Source organism: Scyliorhinus torazame, chromosome 29 (assembly GCF_047496885.1).
Source record: "Scyliorhinus torazame isolate Kashiwa2021f chromosome 29, sScyTor2.1, whole genome shotgun sequence".
Classification (NCBI taxonomy): domain Eukaryota; kingdom Metazoa; phylum Chordata; class Chondrichthyes; order Carcharhiniformes; family Scyliorhinidae; genus Scyliorhinus; species Scyliorhinus torazame.
In genome coordinates this window covers 32,577,679-32,597,196 of record NC_092735.1, presented here as the reverse complement: position 1 = coordinate 32,597,196, position 19,518 = coordinate 32,577,679, and the positions used below count along the sequence as shown (strand labels likewise).

Genomic DNA, 19,518 nt, shown 5'->3' with positions numbered 1-19,518 from the left:
ACGTGTTCACATCTGATTTCTCTACAGAAGTGGATCAGTCCCGGATTAGGTGCTACGTGTTTCCTTGGACTTAAACTCTGGATTTGTTGGGTCAGATGGAGGTGGCAGTGATTCACATTTGCAGCCACCAATCACAGCACAAGCCTCTCGGGAGCGATGCTACCAATGGGCACAGTTGACCCAGCTGCAATTTAGACCTGTCCTGGAGATACAGTGAATGCCCTGGGGTCACAAAGGGCTTTGTCCAAACAGATAGACATCATATGGTCACCCAGATTGATATCAGAGACTTTGACAGAAGGCCTGTGGTCACTGGTTCTGAGGGAACTATTGTTCGAATAGTCCCTCAGGAAACACTTATAATTCAGTATCACAACCTATAGGGAGTGGGGATGGTGATGGGAAAGAATCATAATAATAATGTTTTATTGTCACAAGTACGAAGTTAGTGTGACAGGCCCCTAGTTGGGATTTTCCTGGAAAGTGAGAAGCAGATATTTACATGACTGATTCTAACAATTGGAGTCCCGTTTCAATAGTCTTCACTGCAGTTCTCAATAAGATTCTAAAATTTACTGATGCAGCAGGAAAGCTTGGTGTGAAGGAGAGCAATAGAGGAGGATGATATTTATTCAGTATGAATGCATCAAACTTAAATATATCTATCTGCAAATTCCATCAGAACAAAGTTTGAACGAAATGCCAATATTCTTGCATTTCAGAGCAACTAAAGATGGGTGTTGCCATTGGTGTAAAAAGCATCAACCAACCAGGCTCCGATTTCTTCTCTTCACCGCCCCCCCACCCAAATTTTGTAGCAATTCCTACACAGTGCAGAAGGAGACCATTCAGCCCATCTCATCTGCACCAAGCCTCTGAAAGCCCCTGCCCCATACTACCTGCACATCTGTGGACTATAGGAGGAAACCAGAGCACCTCGAGGAAACCCCAGAGACATGGGGAGAATGTCAGTCACCCAAGGCTGGAATTGAACCCCAGGTCCCTGGCGCTGTGAGGCAGCAGTGCTAACAACTGTGCCGCTGTCATTAAATGGTGTCAAATATGCCTATGCAAAAGAAACTGGAGCTACACACGAATAAATTTAAAAAAGGTTAAATTGGAGTTAGACTTCAACAATTCACTAATAGGCAAACAAGCAGCTATTTAAAAACACAATTGAGTCAGCCAAATTCACTCCATTATGAAGCATTTATTTATAGTTTGTACATTTGCACAATGGAACCCTGATTCAACAACCTTGCAGAAGATCACAAACAGGCAGGTCCAAAGGTCAGTTAAACAAATAAGCTTCTTCCCGCAGTCAGTTCAGTCACTCTCCCCCAGGGTGAGCTTGTCAAACAGGTACTCTCCCGTGCCATTCTCAGGGGCTCCCAGTCTCTTCAGGTTGGTGAGGTGATCTCCAAGCTTCTTGATCATCTTCACTTGTTCATCCAAGTAGTGAGTCTCCAGGAAGTCACAAAGCTGTAAGAAAGAGGATAAGTAATTAACGACCAGCTGTCAAGTATTATCCGAATTTCCTCATTCCGGTCGATTTCAACCCCTTTCGGGCCAGAGTGAGATTGAAGAAAAATGAAAGTGTTTCGATCCCTACTGGGACAACATCTCGCCAGGAGTCCCTTGAAAAAGCCCAAATGACATCCCAATAAAAGTCAGTCAGAATAGAGATCTGGGGGGACAACAACATTTCACCATTTAGTTTATCCTAAAACAACTCACATGAGGGTCAGTGTTCCCAGAGGAGAGTTTGTGCAGATCCAGCAGACTCTGGTTCACATTCTTCTCCATCTGCAGAGCTCTCTGCATTGCCTCCAGACCATTGCTCCACTCATCCTGCTCTGGTTTCTGAAAGGGGAAAGGCAGACAACTCATTTCCAATGGATTGAACAAACAAATGAGAAAAAGGAGGGAGAACAGAATGAAAAAGTATAGCACAATTATTTTTGCTTAATGGAATGCATCTCACTTAGGACAGCATTTATGGCCGTCACCACCTTGCCCACAAGTTGGTGACATGAGCCACCTTCTATAGTCCATCATGTGGAGAAAGTGCCAAGGTAAAGCAGGATCATAACCACAATCTGTTACGAGGATCAAATGGATCACAAGAATCTAGAATTAAACCTTGGCATTAATATCACCATCAGGTGGAGAGGGCGATGGGGGTAAAAAATTGCAGATACCCATTAACCCAAACCTTGATGTCTTCCAGGACAAAGCGGCCTCCACGTTTATTCTGGAATTCCATCAGTTTCTCAGCGTGTTCCCGTTCTTCATGTGACTGCTCCTTGAAGAACTCAGCAAAGTGACGCAGGGCAACATCATCCCGGTCAAAGTAAGAGGACTGTGGGGAGAGAAAAAACAAACCACCATGTTAGGCCGAAAGCCAAAGAAATAAAATGCAGCTTCATGGTAGACATGTTAAATAGTGGCAAAATTGAAGTCATTAATTAGGCTCTCTCTAATAAGACCAGAAATCCTGGTGTTCAGCCAGAAATAAATTTATGACAATATAAAATATTGAAGGAACAATTAACAGTTAAGGTTTCTGTGCTGAAGAAATATCAGAAAGACAATTGTGTCCCTCTTCCTCCAAAAACATTAGTAAATGAGAAAAGCATCTTTCAAATTCAGAAGGTTAATTTCATGAATCATTGCTTTATGTACAATATTCAGTCAAAGAGAAAGAGTTCAGCAAAACAGGAAATATCCAGCCACAAGTAGCCAGCCAATGTTGCACTAACTACTCAACTCAGTTACATTTAATTACTTCCAATTACAAGTTGATCAGGTTTAGGCATCATCAAACTGAATACTTAATTAGAGAGACAGGAATGCTGAAGTTAGTTGCCAATTTCAACACTTCAGGATTAGGGTACAGCTAATAGGAGACAGCTAGGAAGGAATAGCTGTCCAAAGATGTGCAGGTTAGGTGGATTGGCCATGATAAATTGCCCTAAGTGTCCACAATTGCCCTTAGTGTTGGCTGGGGTTAGTGGGTTATGGGGATAAGGTGGAGGTGTGGACCTTGGGTAGGGTGCTCTTTCCAAGAGCCAGTGCAGAATCAATGGGCCAAATGGCCTCCTTCTGCACTGTAAATTCTATGAATAGGTAACTTGCTTGTCCGGAGAGCATTCATTGCATGAAATCTAGGAGTGCCAACATTAACCTAGGGAAACTCTCCTTCCTCAAAGTGTCATAGTCTTAATCGAGACGCAGGTAAACCAGCCACCCACCCAATAACATATACTCACCATGGAGAGGTAAACATAGGAGGAATAGAGCTCCAGGTTGATCTGCTTGTTAACAGCATCCTCACAGTCCTTGTGGTAGTTCTGACACACTTGGGACGCCATCTTCACTATTACTGTTAACTAGGAAGTTCTCAACTAACCCTTGCCACCACGAGCTCTTGTATTTATACAACTGGGACATCCTGCATTCAGACAGGGAGTGACATCACCAATGATGATTGGCACTTCTTGACAGCCAATCAGGAATCTACCATTAGTCCGTGCACCAATTAAATGAGAGGGGGTGTGGGGAGGCATTGAGACCCAGAGCCAATCAGAGCTTTGGAATCCAGACCAGGTTTGGGAGATTCAGCTTGATGATGTCACTGCTTTTTTCTTCAAATGTGAAAATGGTCCATTGTTTAACAATCTCATTTGAATTGAGTGACAATTTGTTTCCTTTTTTGTGTTTGATTGATCTAAAAAAGAGTTGGAACAGTGAGGCTGATACAATAGTCGAAGCAATCAAGTCACTTGGGGGGAATTTTCTAACCAACCGCTGGACAGGGAAATGGAAATGTGGGAATGGGAGGGGGTGAACATCACTGAATCCAATGTCACCCACGGGCACGTCTCCATTTACTGTGTTTGGGGACAGGCCGCTGGTCTTTTCCTGCCCGTCAATGTTGTATATTGCATGAGTCCTTTTATGGTCAACTTTCAATGTGGCTGAAGATTATTTGAATCTGATTGAACTGATATTCAGATGTTCTTTAACTGAGCATAGATTCATAAAACATAGATGGAGGCCATTCAACCACTGTGACCTGTGTCATCTCTTTCAAACAACTGACCAATTGGTCCACCTCCTAAACCTTCCCGTTAACCCTGTAAATTTAGTTCCTTTTCATGTATATATCCATTTCCTTCGTCAAAGTTATTATTGAATCTGCTTCCACCGCCCTTTCAGACAGTGAATTCCAGATCATGAACAATCACTGTCACAATATGATTCTCCACATTTCCCTCTCTCTGATCTCTCCCCACAAGCTCTTATTTCTCCGAGTTCCTTTGTGTTCACAACTGGTTTCTCTACAGAAGTGGGTCAATCCTGGATTGGGTGGTGGGATGTGTTTTCTTGCATTAAAACTCAGGTTTTGATGGGTCGGGTGGAGGTGGCAGTGATTCACATCCAGAGCCGTCAGTCACACGAGCCTCAGGGGAGAGATGCCACTGATGGGCAAAGTTGACCCACCTGAAGAGAAAATGTACCTGGGTATGTACACCGAGACTGGTCAGAAATAATCCAAGATGCAGTGAATGTCCTGGGTCACAAGGGGCTTTGTCCAAACTGATGGACTTCACATGGTCACTCAATAGCCACCCAAAAGACACCAGAGATTTTGATGTCGGTCTGTGATTCCCGGTTCTGAGGGAACTATTGATTGAACCTTTCCTCAGGAATTGCTTTGAATTCAGTATTAACCTGTAGGAAGTAGGGATGGTGATGGATATGAAAAGCTCACAGTTGGGAAGATTTATGAATTGACCTGGAAACTATATCTCTGCATCTTTGACAGGACAGTGATTCTAATCATTGGAGTCACTAGTTTCATCGTCTTCACTGCATTTCCCCAACTAAGATCCTAAAATTTACTCATGAACAGAGTTGTAGCAAAGTTTAATTTTCCAAGTTTGAAGATCCCATAGAATTTGGAAAAGGATGATTTATATTCGGTATGAATGTACCAAGATTAAATGCAGCCCCCTGCACCAATTGATGCTGCAGATTTACATGTGAAATATTTATGGACAAATTCCAAAGACGTTTTGCTCAATTACTGTTTGAAAAGGAGGAGTCCAGAGCCCTATTTTCCAGAATCAAAACTCAATCTTCTCCCAGCAGGGAATCAACACTTTCCCTCTTTCAAGAGGCTTATGGCAAGTGTGACATTCCAGGCAGTATTCCCAATGATCCAGCTGTAGTTCCCTTTTTACCAAGAGCTCAGTGTTTCCTGAACCCCCCCGCCAGTCCAAGTTGCAACTCCGCTCAAGAAGCTGATGCGGAAGAGGTGCAGCTACAGGACAGGTGGTACAGCCAGGGACCCCTCTCATTCCTCCTTGGACTGAAATGCTGCAACACCGGGGGTCGGGGTTCTGGTCGTAACCGAATATATGGGATCTGATCCGATATACCGGGGTTCGAGTGCGGTACGCTCTCCTTCTCCAATTAGGGAGGCGCATAGTCTGCACTGCACAGCAGAGTATCGCCAACGCTAACAGTGCTTCGATCACGTAGGACAGGGAGTACCAGGTTATGAACCTGGCACACCAGGAAGATGCAGTGTCCTGGTGATTGGGCTCTGGGTACTGCGGGGCAGTGAAACATTAACGGCTGGGAGGTTTGAAGTCATGGGGTTCGCGTTCCCGCGCAACCAAATGTCCACAAAAATCATGTTGAGCAAGATGAAGGAAGTCCTCATGGCTGTCCTCTTTCCTTTCCTTTCTGTGTGTTCGCTTGTATTTTCTCCGGTCCTGGAGCTTCTGGAGTTCTGTAAAAACAAGCATCTGTAACTATCTTGGTTTAATATCCGGTATGCTAGTGTGTCTGTCCTTTGAGCCAATTATTCCCTGATAATTGGTCAATATGTGTGACTCCCTCATTTTTTTTCCAAAAACAAATTTTAGGACACGGCACACTTCCCAATGACAGACCAGTGCTGATTTACCATCCAAATGTTCCAGGATGTAAATACCAGATGGCAGCAACCTAAAGGTCGCCTAAACAAATAAAAACTTTTTGAAATGAAAAATGTCAAATGAGGTGCGTATGGGCCGCGACGGGTAAGATTTGGATGGAGTCCCCGGGTAGGACGGGTCCTATGCTGGTTCTCCCCTACCCGAGCGTGTTTGACCAACGGGGGGGTCCCCAGGCAGGGCGGGTCTCACGCCGTTTCTCCACTGCCTGAGCAACCGACAAGAACGGGCAGAAATGTTGTCATCGTGGTGGGGCTGCCATAGTGATTCTAACCTTGAACTAGAAGAGCAGTTACGATCGTGCGTCTGATACCCGAACCAGTATCAGCTGAAGTGTCTGCAGACAAGCTAGTTCGGTTGAACAAGTGTGTGGTCTGTTGACCAGGTATCTGCAGATAAGTTGGTACCGCTGAGCAAGCGGCTGGAAAAGAAAATTCTCCTGTCGGACGAACAACACAAAACAAACGTACGAACAACATAAAACATCCTGCAGGTTCCATCAGGAAGGACAACACTTCTCCCAAGCGTTTCCTTTAAACATCATGTGGACACCTCAGTTCTTGATTGCGAACAGGGTCGCAAAGGGGTTGGCGGTTTGGGAGTCAGACCCGAGGTCGTCCCCTTCTCCCGGGTGCCAAACTCTGGAGTGAATTAGGGCTGAAAGGGCTGCTTGGTGTGAGTTGGGGTCGCTCTCGTCGTTACGGACGAGTCTGTAGGAGTTGTCGCGGTGCCAATGAGTTGTGTCGAGTTGTGTGGGGGACAAAGTCGGGGTTGTCCGTGTGGTTCGGTGGTCGGTGGTGCTTTTCTCCTTTGGGGCTTTCCCTGCGCACATGTTCCCTGAACATATCTCTGCGCTGTTTCCTGTAATTCTTCCCAATCAGGGCCGTCTTCCTGGTCTAATTTTTCCCCAAAGGTTTCCTGAAATCCTTTCTGGACAGAAAGCAGTGATTGCAGGTCTGCAATTTGCTTCCGGCACTTTGCATGGTCTATGGTGCTCTGTCTTTGTTCTGTGGTTGCAGCGTGGAGCGCTCTCAAGGCTGCCTTGAGATCACTACATTGTTTCTGCAGCGTCTCCACCTGCTTCTCTGTCTCTTTCCTTACCAGGACTGCACGCTGCATGGCCTGATAGGCCTTTACATACTGGGATTGGAAACTACTCAAATGCGCCAGACAAGACTGGTGACCCCGTTTGGCGTCAGCCACCTCTTCGTCCTTTGCTGCTAATTTCCTCCTTAATTCCAGATTCTCTTTCTCAACCTCGCATACATCAACTTTACTCAAACGATGTATGCCCTCTACTTCTTTGCGGAGCGTCTTGATGACCTCCTCTGTGCCTCGCAATTGTGCCAAACAGGACACGATTGCCATCGGCTTGCGAACTTTTGCTAAGCTCTTTTTATGGATCTCACTCATGTTCTCCCACCAAGTATGCCCTTTACTTCCGGGACCTGATTCTTCATTATCGCAGAAATCATTCCACATGGGCCATCCTTTGCCCTTGAGATATTTCTGGATTTCCTCTTCCCAAATGGGACACTGTCACACTCTACTGCTGCTGGTCGCTGCGACCGCAAATTCCTCAGGGTTCATGAGGCGCTGCATTGCCTGCATGGCCATCTTTCCTATTCACTTGCTTCATTTAAATTTGGAACAGGGGGCTAAGGCGGTGTCGTAGATGCGGGTACTGCTTGCGCTAATTTCCGAAAATACAGACATCCGACAGTTTTGACGCAACAAAAATCTATCAGTTTTACCTTATAGCCCTGTTAGTTACGCATGCATACACACACTTCCGAATTATGACTATTAATCAGAACTGCTTGAACACTTGTGGTTTTTTGTTTGTTTGTTTGGATTCTAATTCAAAATTTCTTGGGTTCTCCCGGAGTGGTTTTCCACTTCTAGATCGGGTCCCGTCAGCATGTCGCCAAAATGTTGCTCGTTTTAGCCTTAGTTTACTTTATTCTTATTCTGTCACCTTTGCTTATGAGTCGCCTGGTATTTTTCTGATACTGCCACGTGGTTCAAGTCCAGGTAATGATTAATAATGCAACACACCGCTTAGTAAGAGTTAAATCAACGCTCATTTATTATATACAGCAATTAATACTTATACAATAATCCTACCTCTAGACTACTACCTACCACTAAAGGCCAATACTTAACTTTGGAAATGGCCCACCAGGTCAGGGAAATGAATGGTCTTTCGAATTGGTTCTGAGCCTGCGGGATTCAAAAGCTGGTACAAGTCAATAGTCAGGAGCGCCTATCTGGTAGCGACCGCTGGAGTAAAACTTACGGTTTTCTTTGTCGAAGGGTCTCGAAGGTTGCGAGCAGGACGAGAAGGGTCGAGTTGAACTTGGCCCCTATTCTTATAGTCCCCAGGGGCTTCCCGCCTCTCGGGGCGGACCTCATACCTGGTTCCAAGTGATTGGACTTGGTCCCAATCACTTGGTTTGATATGCTCCAACAAAGCGTTTGATAAGGTTCCCCACGGTAGGCTATTGCAGAAAATACGGAGGCTGGGGATTGAGGGTGATTTAGAGATGTGGATCAGAAATTGACTAGCTGAAAGAAGACAGAGGGTGGTGGTTGATGGGAAATGTTCAGAATAGAGTTCAGTCACAAGTGGAGTACCACAAGGATCTGTTCTGGGGCTGTTGCTGTTTGTCATTTTTATCAATGACCTAGAGGAAGGCGCAGAAGGGTGGGTGAGTAAATTTGCAGATGATACTAAAGTCGGTGGTGTTGTCGATAGTGTGGAAGGATGTAGCAGGTTACAGAGGGATATAGATAAGCTGCAGAGCTGGGCTGAGAGGTGGCAAATGGAGTTTAATGTCGAGAAGTGTGAGGTGATTCACTTTGGAAGGAATAACAGGAATGTGGAATATTTGGCTAATGGTAAAGTTCTTGAAAGTGTGGATGAGCAGAGGGATCTAGGTGTCCATGTACATAGATCCCTGAAAGTTGCCACCCAGGTTGATAGGGTGGTGAAGAAGGCCTATGGAGTGTTGGCCTTTATTGGTAGAGGGATTGAGTTCCGGAGTCAGGAGGTCATGTTGCAGCTGTACAGAACTCTGGTACGGCCGCATTTGGAGTATTGCGTACAGTTCTGGTCACCTCATTATAGGAAGGACGTGGAGGCTTTGGAGCGGGTGCAGAGGAGATTTACCAGGATGTTGCCTGGTATGGAGGGAAAACCTTATGAGGAAAGGCTGATGGACTTGAGGTTGTTTTTGTTGGAGAGAAGAAGGTTAAGAGGAGACTTAATAGAGGCATACAAAATGATCAGGGGGTTGGATAGGGTGGACAGTGAGAGCCTTCTCCCGCGGATGGAAATGGCTGGCACGAGGGGACATAGCTTTAAACTGAGGGGTAATAGATATAGGACAGAGGTCAGAGGTAGGTTCTTTACGCAAAGAGTAGTGAGGCCGTGGAATGCCCTACCTGCTACAGTAGTGAACTCGCCAACATTGAGGGCATTTAAAAGTTTATTGGATAAACATATGGATGATAATGGTACAGTGTAGGTTAGATGGCTTTTGTTTCGGTGCAACATCGTGGGCCGAAGGGCCTGTACTGCGCTGTATTGTTCTATGTTCTATGTTCTAATGGGGCGATTCCTTGATCGGGGGGGTGGGTGGTCGTTTACCTTTCTTTGTGTCAGCCCCTGCTGGCGCCGAAAGGTCTGGGTCGGCTTCCCCAGAGGCGAATACACTGTTTTACCTGCAGCTGTCCGTTTGAGTCCTGTTGGCTGATTTTCCCATCAGCCTCTTCCATTTGCCATTTTAGATCGGGTTTGACCATTCGAATCGGGAATCAGCCATTTTATGTGGCTGCACTTTGTCCAAACTGATGGACTTCACATGGTCACTCAATAGCCACCCAAAAGACACCAGAGATTTTGATGTAGGTCCTGGCCGCGAGTTTTGCTAGTGTCACACGGGAGGGTTTAAACTAGTCTGGCAGGGGGGTGGGCACGGGAGCAATAGGTCAGAAGGCGAGAGCATTGAGGGAGAACTAGGGAATAGGGATAGTATGGCTCTGAGGCAGAGCAGACAGGGTGAAGTTGCTGAACACAGCGGGTCTGGTGGTCTGAAATGCATGTGTTTTAATGCAAGAAGTATTACGGGTAAGGCAGATGAACTTAAGAGCTTGGATTAGTACTTGGAACTATGACAAGGAAAATTAGGAGAAAGGGTAAGAGGAAAAATAATTTGCGAAAAGTTACTGATCATGTTGTTAGGATTCATAACAAAGACATAAAAAACAGCATAAGTGTACTTTACCTGAATGCTCGTAGTATACGGAATAAGGTGAATGAGTTGATGGCGCAAATCATCGTGAATGACTATGATTTAGTGGCCATTACTGAAACATGGTTAAAAGATGGTCACGACTGGGAGTTAAATATCCAAGGGTATCAGACTATACGAAATGATAGAATGGACGGTAAGGGCGGTGGTGTAGCTTTGTTGTTTAAGGATGGCATCCGGGCAATAGTAAGGGATGGTATTGGTGCTATGGAGGACAAGGTTGAATCAATTTGTGTGGAAATCAGGAATAGTAAGGCGAAAAGGTCACTGATAGGAGTAGTCTATAGGCCACCAAATAGTAACAGGATGGTAGGGCAGGCAATAAGCAAAGAAATAATGGATGCATGTAGAAATGGTACAGCAGTTATCATGGGAGATTTTAATCTGCATGTCGATTGGTTTAACCAGGTTGGTAAAGGCAGCCTTGAGGAGGGGTTCATAGAATGTGTCCGGGATAATTTCCTGGAACAGTATGTAATGGAACCTACAAGGGAACAAGCAGTCCTAGATCTGGTCCTGTGTAATGAGGCAGGATTGATTAATGATCTCACAGTTCGGGATCCTCTTGGAAGGAGCGACCACAATATGGTGGAATTTAAAATATAGTTGGAGAATGACAAGGTAAAATCAAACACTAGTGTTTAGTGCTTAAACAAAGGCGATTACAATGGGATGAGAGAAGAACTAGCTAAGGTAGACTGGGAGCAAAGACTTCATGGTGAAGCAGTTGAGGAACAGAGGAGAACCTTCCGAGCGATCTTTCACAGTGTTCAGGAAAGGTTCATACCGACAAAAAAGAAAGACGGTAGAAAGGTGAAAAATCGACCGTGGATATCTAAGGAGGTGAGGGAGAGTATCAAATTGAAGGCAAAAACATACAAAGTGGCAAAAATTAGTGGGAGACTAGAGGACTGGGAAGTCTTTAGGGGACAACAGAAAGCTACTAACAAAGCTATGAAGAAGAGTAAGGTAGACTATGAAAGTAAACTTGCTCAGAACATAAAAGCAGATAGTAAAAGCTTCTACAAATATATAAGACAAAAAAGAGAGGCTAAGGGAAAGATTGGTCTTTTGGACGATGAGAAGGCAGATTTAATAATAGGAGACAGGGAAATGGCTGAGGAGCTGAACAGGTTTTTTGGGTCAGTCTTCACAGTGGAAGACACAAATAACATGCCAGTGACTGATGGAAATAAAGATATGATAGGTGAGGACCTTGAGATAATTGTAATCACCAAGGAGGCAGTATTGGGCAAGCTAATGGGGCTAAAGGTAGACAAGTCTCCTGGACCTGATGGGATGCATCCCAGAGTGTTAAAAGAGATGGCTAGGGAAATTGTCAATGCACTAGTGATAATTTATCAAAATTCACTAGACTCTAGGTGATCCCAGAGGATTGGAAAGTAGCAAACATGACACCACTGTTTAAAAAAGGAGGTCGGCAGAAAGTGTGTTAGCATGGGTAGAGGTAGCATGGGTAGAGGATTGGTAGAGAAAGTGGTAGCATGGGTAGAGGATTGGTTAACTAACAGAAAGCAGAGAGTGGGGATAAATGGGTGTTTCTCTGGTTGGCAACTTGTAACTAGTGGGGTCCCTCAAGAATCAGTGTTGGGCCTGCAGTTGTTCACAATTTACATAGATGATTTGGAGTTGGGGACCAAGTGCAGCGTGGCAAAGTTTGCAGACGACACTAAGGTGAGTGGTAAAGCCAAAAGTGCAGAGGATACCGGAAGTCTGCAGAAGGATTTGGATTGGTTAGGTGAATGGGCTAGGGTCTGGCAGATGGAATTCAATGTTGCCAAGTGTGAGGCTATCCATTTTGGGAGGAATAACAGCAGAATGGATTATTATTTAAACGGTAAGATGTTAAAACATGCTGCTGTGCAGAGGGACCTGGGTGTGCTGGTGCAACAGGTGATTAAGAAGGCTAATCGAGTTTTGTCTTTTATTGCTAGAGGGATGGAGTTCAAGACTAGGGAGGTTATGCTGCAATTGTATAAGGTGTTGGTGAGGCCACATCTGGAGTATTGTGTTCAGTTTTGGTCTCCTTACCTGAGAAAGGACATATTGGCACTGGAGGGAGTGCAGAGGTTGATCACTAGGTTGATCCCAGAGTTGAGGGGATTAGATTATGGCGAGAGGTTGAGTAGACTGAGACTGTACTCATTGGAGTTTAGAAGGATGCGGGGGGGATCTTATTGAAACATATAAAATTATGAAGGGAATAGATAGGATAGATGCGGGCAGGTTGTTTCCACTGGTCGGGGAAAGCAGAACTAGGGGGCATAGCCTCAAAATAAGGGGAAGTAGATTTCGGACCGCGTTTAGGAGGAACTTCTTCACCCAAAGGGTTGTGAATCTCTGGAATTCCTTGGCCAGTGAAGCAGTTGAGGCTCCTTCTTTAAACGTTTTTAAGAAAAAGATAGATACCTTTCTAAAGAATAAAGGGATTCGGGGATATGGTGTACGGGCCGGAGAGTGGAGTTGAGTCCGCAAAGATCAGCCATGATCTCATTAAATGGCGGAGCAGGCCCGAGGGGCCAGATGGCCTACTCCTGTTCCTAGTTCTTATTTTCTTATGATGTTGTTGCCATTACAGAGACCTGGTTGAGGGAAGGGCAGGATTGGCAGCGGAACGTTCCAGGATTTAGATGTTTCAGGCGGGATAGAGGGGGATGTAAAAGGGGTGGCGGAGTTGCGCTACTGGTTAGGTAGACTATCACAGCTGTACTACGGGAGGACACCTCAGAGGGCAGTGAGGCTATATGGGTAGAGACCAGGAATACTACAGGCCTCCCAACAGCCAGCAGGAGATAGAGGAGCAGATAGCTAGACAGATTTTGGGAAAGAGTAAAAACAACAGGATTGTTGTGATGGGAGACTTCAACTTCCCCAATATTGACTGGGACTCACTCAGTGCCAGGGTCTTAGACGGGGCAGAGTTTGTAAGGAGCATCGAGGAGGGCTTCTTAAAACAATATGTAGACAGTCCAACTAGGGAAGGGGCTGTACTGGACCTGGTATTGGGGAATTAGCCCCGCCAGGTAGTAAATGTTTCAGTAGGGGAGCATTTCAGGAACAGTGACCATAATTCAGTAAATTTTAAAGTGCTGGTGGACAAGGATAAGAGCGGTCCTAGGGTGAATGTGCTAAATTGGGGGAAGGCTAATTATAACAATATTAAGCGGGAAGTGAAGAACCTAGATTGGGGGCAGATGTTTGAGGGTAAACCAACATCTGACATGTGGGAGGCTTTCAAGTGTCAGTTGAAAGGGATTCAGGACCGGCATGTTCCTGTGAGGAAGAAGGATAAATACGGCAATTTTTGGGAACCTTGGATAACGAGAGATATTGTAGGCCTCGTCAAAAAGAAAAAGGAGGCATTTGTCAGGGCTAAAAGGCTGGGAACAGACGAAGCCTGTGTGGAATATAAGGAAAGTAGGAAGGAACTTAAGCAAGGAGTCAGGAGGGCTAGAAAGGGTCACGAAAAGTCATTGGCAAATAGGGTTAAGGAAAATCCCAAGGCTTTTTACACGTGCATAAAAAGCAAGAGGGTAGCCAGGGAAAGGGTTGGCCCACTGAAGGATAGGCAAGGGAATCTATGTGTGGAGCCAGAGGAAATGGGCAAGGTACTAAATGAATACTTTTCCTCTGTATTCACCAAAGAGAAGGAATTGGTAGATGTTGAGTCTGGAGAAGGGTGTGTAGCTAGCCTGGGCCACATTGAGATCCAAAAAGATGAGGTGTTGGGCGTCTTGAAAAATATTAAGGTAGATAAGTCCCCAGGGCCTGATGGGATCTACCCCAGAATACTGAAGGAGGCTAGAAAGGAAATTGCTGAGGCCTTGACAGAAATCTTTAGATCCTCACTGCCTTCAGGTGATGTCCCAGAGGACTGGAGAATAGCCAATGTTGTTCCTCTGTTTAAGAAGGGTAGCAAGGATAATCCCGGGAACTACAGGCCGGTGAGCCTTACGTCAGTGGTAGGGAAATTACTGGAGAGAATTCTTCGAGACAGGATCTACTCCCATTTGGAAGCAAATGGACGTATTAGTGAGAGGCAGCATGGTTTTGTGAAGGGGAGGTCATGTCTCACTAACTTGATAGCGTTTTTCGAGGAGGTCACAAAGGTGATTGATGCAGGTAGGGCAGTGGATGTTGTCTATATGGACTTCAGTAAGGCCTTTGACAAGGTCCCTCATGGTAGACTAGTACAAAAGGTGAAGTCACACAGGATCAGGGGTGAGCTGGCAAGGTAGATACAGAACTGGCTAGGTCATAGAAGGCAGAGAGTAGCAATGGAAGGTTGCTTTTCTAATTGGAGGGCTGTGACTAGTGGTGTTCCGCAGTGATCAGTGCTGGGACCTTTGCTGTTTGTAGTACATATAAATGATTTGGAGGAAAATGTAACTGTTAATATTAACTGAGTAAGTTTGCAGACGACACAAAGGTTGGTGGAATTGCGGATAGCGATGAGGACTGTCAGAGGATACAGCAGGATTTAGATTGTTTGGAGACTTGGGTGGAGAGATGGCAGATGGAGTTTAATCCGGACAAATGTGAGGTAATGCATTTTGGAAGGTCTATTGCAGGTAGGGAATATACAGTGAATGGTAGAACCCTCAAGTGTATTGAAAGTCAGAGAGATCTAGGTGTACAGGTCCACAGGTCACTGAAAGGGGCAACACAAGTGGAGAAGGTAGTCAAGAAGGCATACGGCATGCTTGCCTTCATTGGCCGGGGCATTGAGTATAAGAATTGGCAAGCCATGTTGCAGCTGTATAGGACTTTAGTTAGGCCACACTTGGAGTATAGTGTTCAATTCTGGTCGCCACACTACCAGAAGGATGTGGAGGCTTTAGAGAGGGTGCAGAAGAGATTTACCAGGATGTTGCCTGGTATGGAGGGCATTAGCTATGAGGAGCAGTTGTATAAACTCGGTTTGTTCTCACTGGAACGACGGAGGTTGAGGGGCGACCTGATAGAGGTCTACAAAATTATGGGGGGGGCATAGTCAGAGTAGATAGTCAGAGGCTTTTCCCCAGGGTAGAGGGGTCAATTACTAGGGGGCATAGGTTTAAGGTGTGAGGGGCAAGGTTTAGAGTAGATTACGAGGCAAGTTTTTGACGCAGAGGGTAGTGGGTGCCTGGAACTCGCTACCAGAGGAGGTGGTGAAAGCAGAGATGATAGTGACATTTAAGGGGCATCTTGACAAATACATGAATAGGATGGGAATAGAGGGATACGGACCCAGGAAGTGTAGAAGATTGTAGTTTAGTCGGGCAGCATGGTCGGCACGGGCTTGGAGGGCCGAAGGGCCTGTTCCTGTGCTGTACTTTTCTTTGTTCATTGTATTCCTGGTTCTGAGGGAACTATTGATTGAACCTTTCCTCAGGAAATGCTTTGAATTCAGTATTAACCTGTAGGAAGTAGGGATGGTGATGGATATAAAAAGCGCAGTGGGGAAGAAAAATCCGTTACCATTTTATGGATTGACCTGGGAACTTAGATGCAGAGATATTGACAGGACAGGGATTCTAATCATTGGAGTCACTAGTTTCATCGTCTTCACTGCATTTCCCCAACTAAGATCCTAAAATTTACTCATGAACAGAGTTGTAGCAAAGCTTAATTTTCCAAGTTTGAAGATCCCACAGAATTTGGAAGAGGATTTATATTCGGTATGAATGTACCAAGATTAAATGCAGCCCCCTGCACCAATTGATGCTGCAGTTTTACATGTGAAATATTTATAAATGGACAACTTCCAAAGACATTTTGCTCAATTACTGTTTGAAAAGGAGGAGTCTAGAGCCCTATTTTCCAGAATCAAAATTCAATCTTCTCCCAGCAGGGAATCAACACTTTCCCTCTTTCAAGAGGCTTATGGCAAGTGTGACATTCCAGGCAGTATTCCCAATGATCTAGCTGTGGTTCCCTTTTTACCTAGAGCTCAGTGTTTCCTGAACCCCCCCAGTCCAAGTTGCAACTCCGCTCAGGACGAGGTACAGCTACAGGACAGGTGGTACAGCCAGGGACCTCTCCCATTCCTCCTTGGACTGAAATGCTGGAACACCTGCACACTGGAAAGTATTCTTGCATTTCAGCAGCTAATGGCTTGAAAGACGGAGTCACCATTGGTGCAACACTCAGAATAAGCATCACCCAGAGCTCCCCAATTTGGACAGCTCAGCTCAGCGCCGACCGTGATCACATTCTCGCTCTCCCCTCCCTTCCCCCAAAATACAAAAAGTATTCAACAGTGTGTGCAGCAGGAGGCAATGAAGAATGTGCAAGTTGCACACAGACAGTTGCCCAAGGCCATAATTGAACCGGGACCCCCAGACAGCAGTGCTTACCACTGCGCTCACAATCAAGGCACAAGCAGGTATTGAGTCAACAAAATTCACTCAATTATGAAGCATTTATATTTGTACATTGCTACAATTGGAACCCTGGTTCAACAACATCACAAACTGGCAGGTCCAAAGTTCTGTGATACAAATGATCCTAAACACAATAAGCTTCTTCCCCCCACAGTCAGTTCAGTCACTCTCCCCCAGGGTGAGCTTGTCAAACAGGTACTCTCCCATGCCATTCTCAGGGGCTCCCAGTCTCTTCAGGTTGGTGATGTGATCTCCGAGCTTCTTGATCATCTTCACTTGTTCATCCAAGAAGCGAGTCTCCAGGAAGTCACAAAGCTGAAAAGAAAGAGTGCAAGCAATTAACATCCGCAGGAAATGTCAGTATTAACTGGATTTCAATCCTTTTGGGCAGGATGAAGGGGAAAAAAAGTGTTTCTATCCCAGGATGGCAACACATGCCCTCTTAAAAAGCCCAATAGACACCACAATGAAAGGGAGTGACATGTATTGAGATCGAGGGACAGGAGGATTCCACCATTTTAAATTTATCCAAAAAGTCTAAATGGAAGCAACTCACATGAGGGTCAATGTTCTCAGTGGAGAGTTTGTGCAGATCCAGCAAATTCTGGTTCACATTCTTCTCCATCTGCAGAGCTCTCTGCATTGCCTCCAGACCATTGCTCCACTCATCCTGCTCTGGTTTCTGGAAGGGGAAAGGCAGACAACTCATTTGGATTCAACAAACACATGAGAAAATGTGAGGAGAACAGAATGAAAACGCAAGTACGTCAAGAGAACACAATTATTTTCACTTTGGAATGCATCTCTGCTTAGGACAGCGTTTATAGCCAGCCCCAATTTCCTACAAGGTGGTGACATGAGCCACCTTCGTCAATCAGGTGGAGAAAATGCAAAGGCAAAAACAGGATCATAACCACAATCTGTTACGAGGATCAAATGGATCACAAGAATCTAGAATTAAACCTTGGCATTAATATCACCATCACGTGGAGGGGGCGAAAAATTGCAGATACCCATTAACCCAAACCTTCACATCCTCCAGGATGATGCGGCCTCCACGTTTATTCTGGAATTGCATCAGTTTCTCAGAGTGTTCCCGTTCCTCATGTGACTGCTCCTTGAAGAACTCAGCAAAGTGACGCAGGGCAACATCATCCCGGTCAAAGTAAGAGGACTGTGGAGAGAGAAAAAGATGTCAGACCTAAATGAACACAGTCAAAGGATTAAAAGGTAGCTTCATGGTGGACATGTTAATTCCTGACCTAGTTGCTTAAATAGTGTCATTAATTAGTATTTCTCTAATAAGATGAGAAATGCTGGTGTTCAGCTGAAAATAAATTGTGTCAATATAAAATATTGAAGGAACAATTAACATTTAAGGTTTGTGTACTGAAGAAATATCAGACAGACAATTGTGTCCCTCTTCCTCCAATGTCTAAATGTTAGTAGAGAAAAGCATCTTTCAAATTCAGAAGATTAATTTTATGAATCATCACTTCATGTTCAATATTCAGTCCAAGAGAAAGAATTTAGATCAACAGGAAATATCCAGCCACAAGTAGCCAGCCAATGTTGCACCAACTACTCACTCAGTTACATTTAATTACTTCCAATTCCACAGTGATCAGGTTTAGGCATCAAACTGAATACTCAATTAGAGAGACAGGAATGCTGAAGTTAGTTGCCAATTTCAACACTTCAGGAATAGGACACAGCCAATAGGAGACAGCTATGAAAGAATAGGTAACTTGCCAGTCAGGAGAGCATTCATTGCATGAAGTCTAGGAGTGCCTACATTGACGTAGGGAAACGCTCCATCCTCAAAGTGTCACAGTCTTAATCAAGAGGCAGGATAACCACCCACCCAAAAAAGATATACTCACCATGGAGAGGTAAACATAGGAGGAATAGAGCTCCACGTTGATCTGCTTGTTAACAGCATCCTCACAGTCCTTGTGGTAGTTCTGACGCACTTGGGAGGCCATCTTTACTATTACTGCTCAATGTTACATAGACCATTCTCAAACCAACCCTTCCCTGACCCTTGTATTTATACAATTGGGACATCCTACATTCAAACAGGGAATGACATCACCAATGATGATTGACAATTCCTGATAGCCAATCAGGAATCTGCCATGAATTCAGGCACCAATTAATCAATGTGGGGAAGGGTTGAGACCCAGAGCCAATCAGAGCTTTGCAATCCAGACCAGGTTTGGGAGATTCAGCTTCATGATGTCACTGCTTTTCTCTTCAAATGTGAAAATGTTCCGTTGTTTAACAATCTCATTTGAATTAAATGACAATTTTTTCCTTTTGCTGACATAATCTGGACAAGTTTGTTATTTGCCAGGAACGGTGAGGCTCTGTCCGTGCCCGGTGGGCACCGCAGGGGTTGGGGGGCTTTATTGACCCCTTTAATTGCACTCTCATTTGTTGTTTTTCATTTTCTGTTGACCTTTGTTACGTTCGCGCAGTGCCCCTCTCAGGAGCGGCCATTTTTGTTATATCCCTGAGTTTTTCCTTAGATTTGGCTGACCTAAAAAAGAGTTGGAGTTGGAACAATGAGGCTGGTAGAATATTCAAAGCAATCAATTCATCTGGAGGGAATTTTCTAACCAACCGCTGGACAGGGAAATGGAAATGTGGGAATGGGAGGGGGTGAACATCACTGAATCCAATGTCACCCACGGACACGTCTCCATTTACTGTGTTTCAGGACAGGCCGTTGGAGCAGCTGGTCTTTTCCTGCCCATCGATGTTGTATATTGGATGAGTCCATTTATGGTCAACTTTCAATGTGGC

General features: G+C 45.0%; 1 protein-coding gene across 1 annotated transcript; it reads right to left on the bottom strand.

Moving 5' to 3' along the window:
- Positions 1-16,628: 16,628 nt before the first annotated feature.
- LOC140403774 (ferritin heavy chain B-like) lies at positions 16,629-18,695 on the bottom strand. The gene is made up of 4 exons (XM_072491935.1): positions 18,594-18,695; positions 17,738-17,884; positions 17,267-17,392; positions 16,629-17,025 (listed from the first exon to the last, which is right to left on the bottom strand). The coding sequence occupies exons 1-4, from the start codon at positions 18,693-18,695 to the stop codon at positions 16,870-16,872; spliced, it is 531 nt and encodes a 176-aa protein (XP_072348036.1). The 3' UTR covers positions 16,629-16,869.
- Positions 18,696-19,518: the final 823 nt, after the last annotated feature.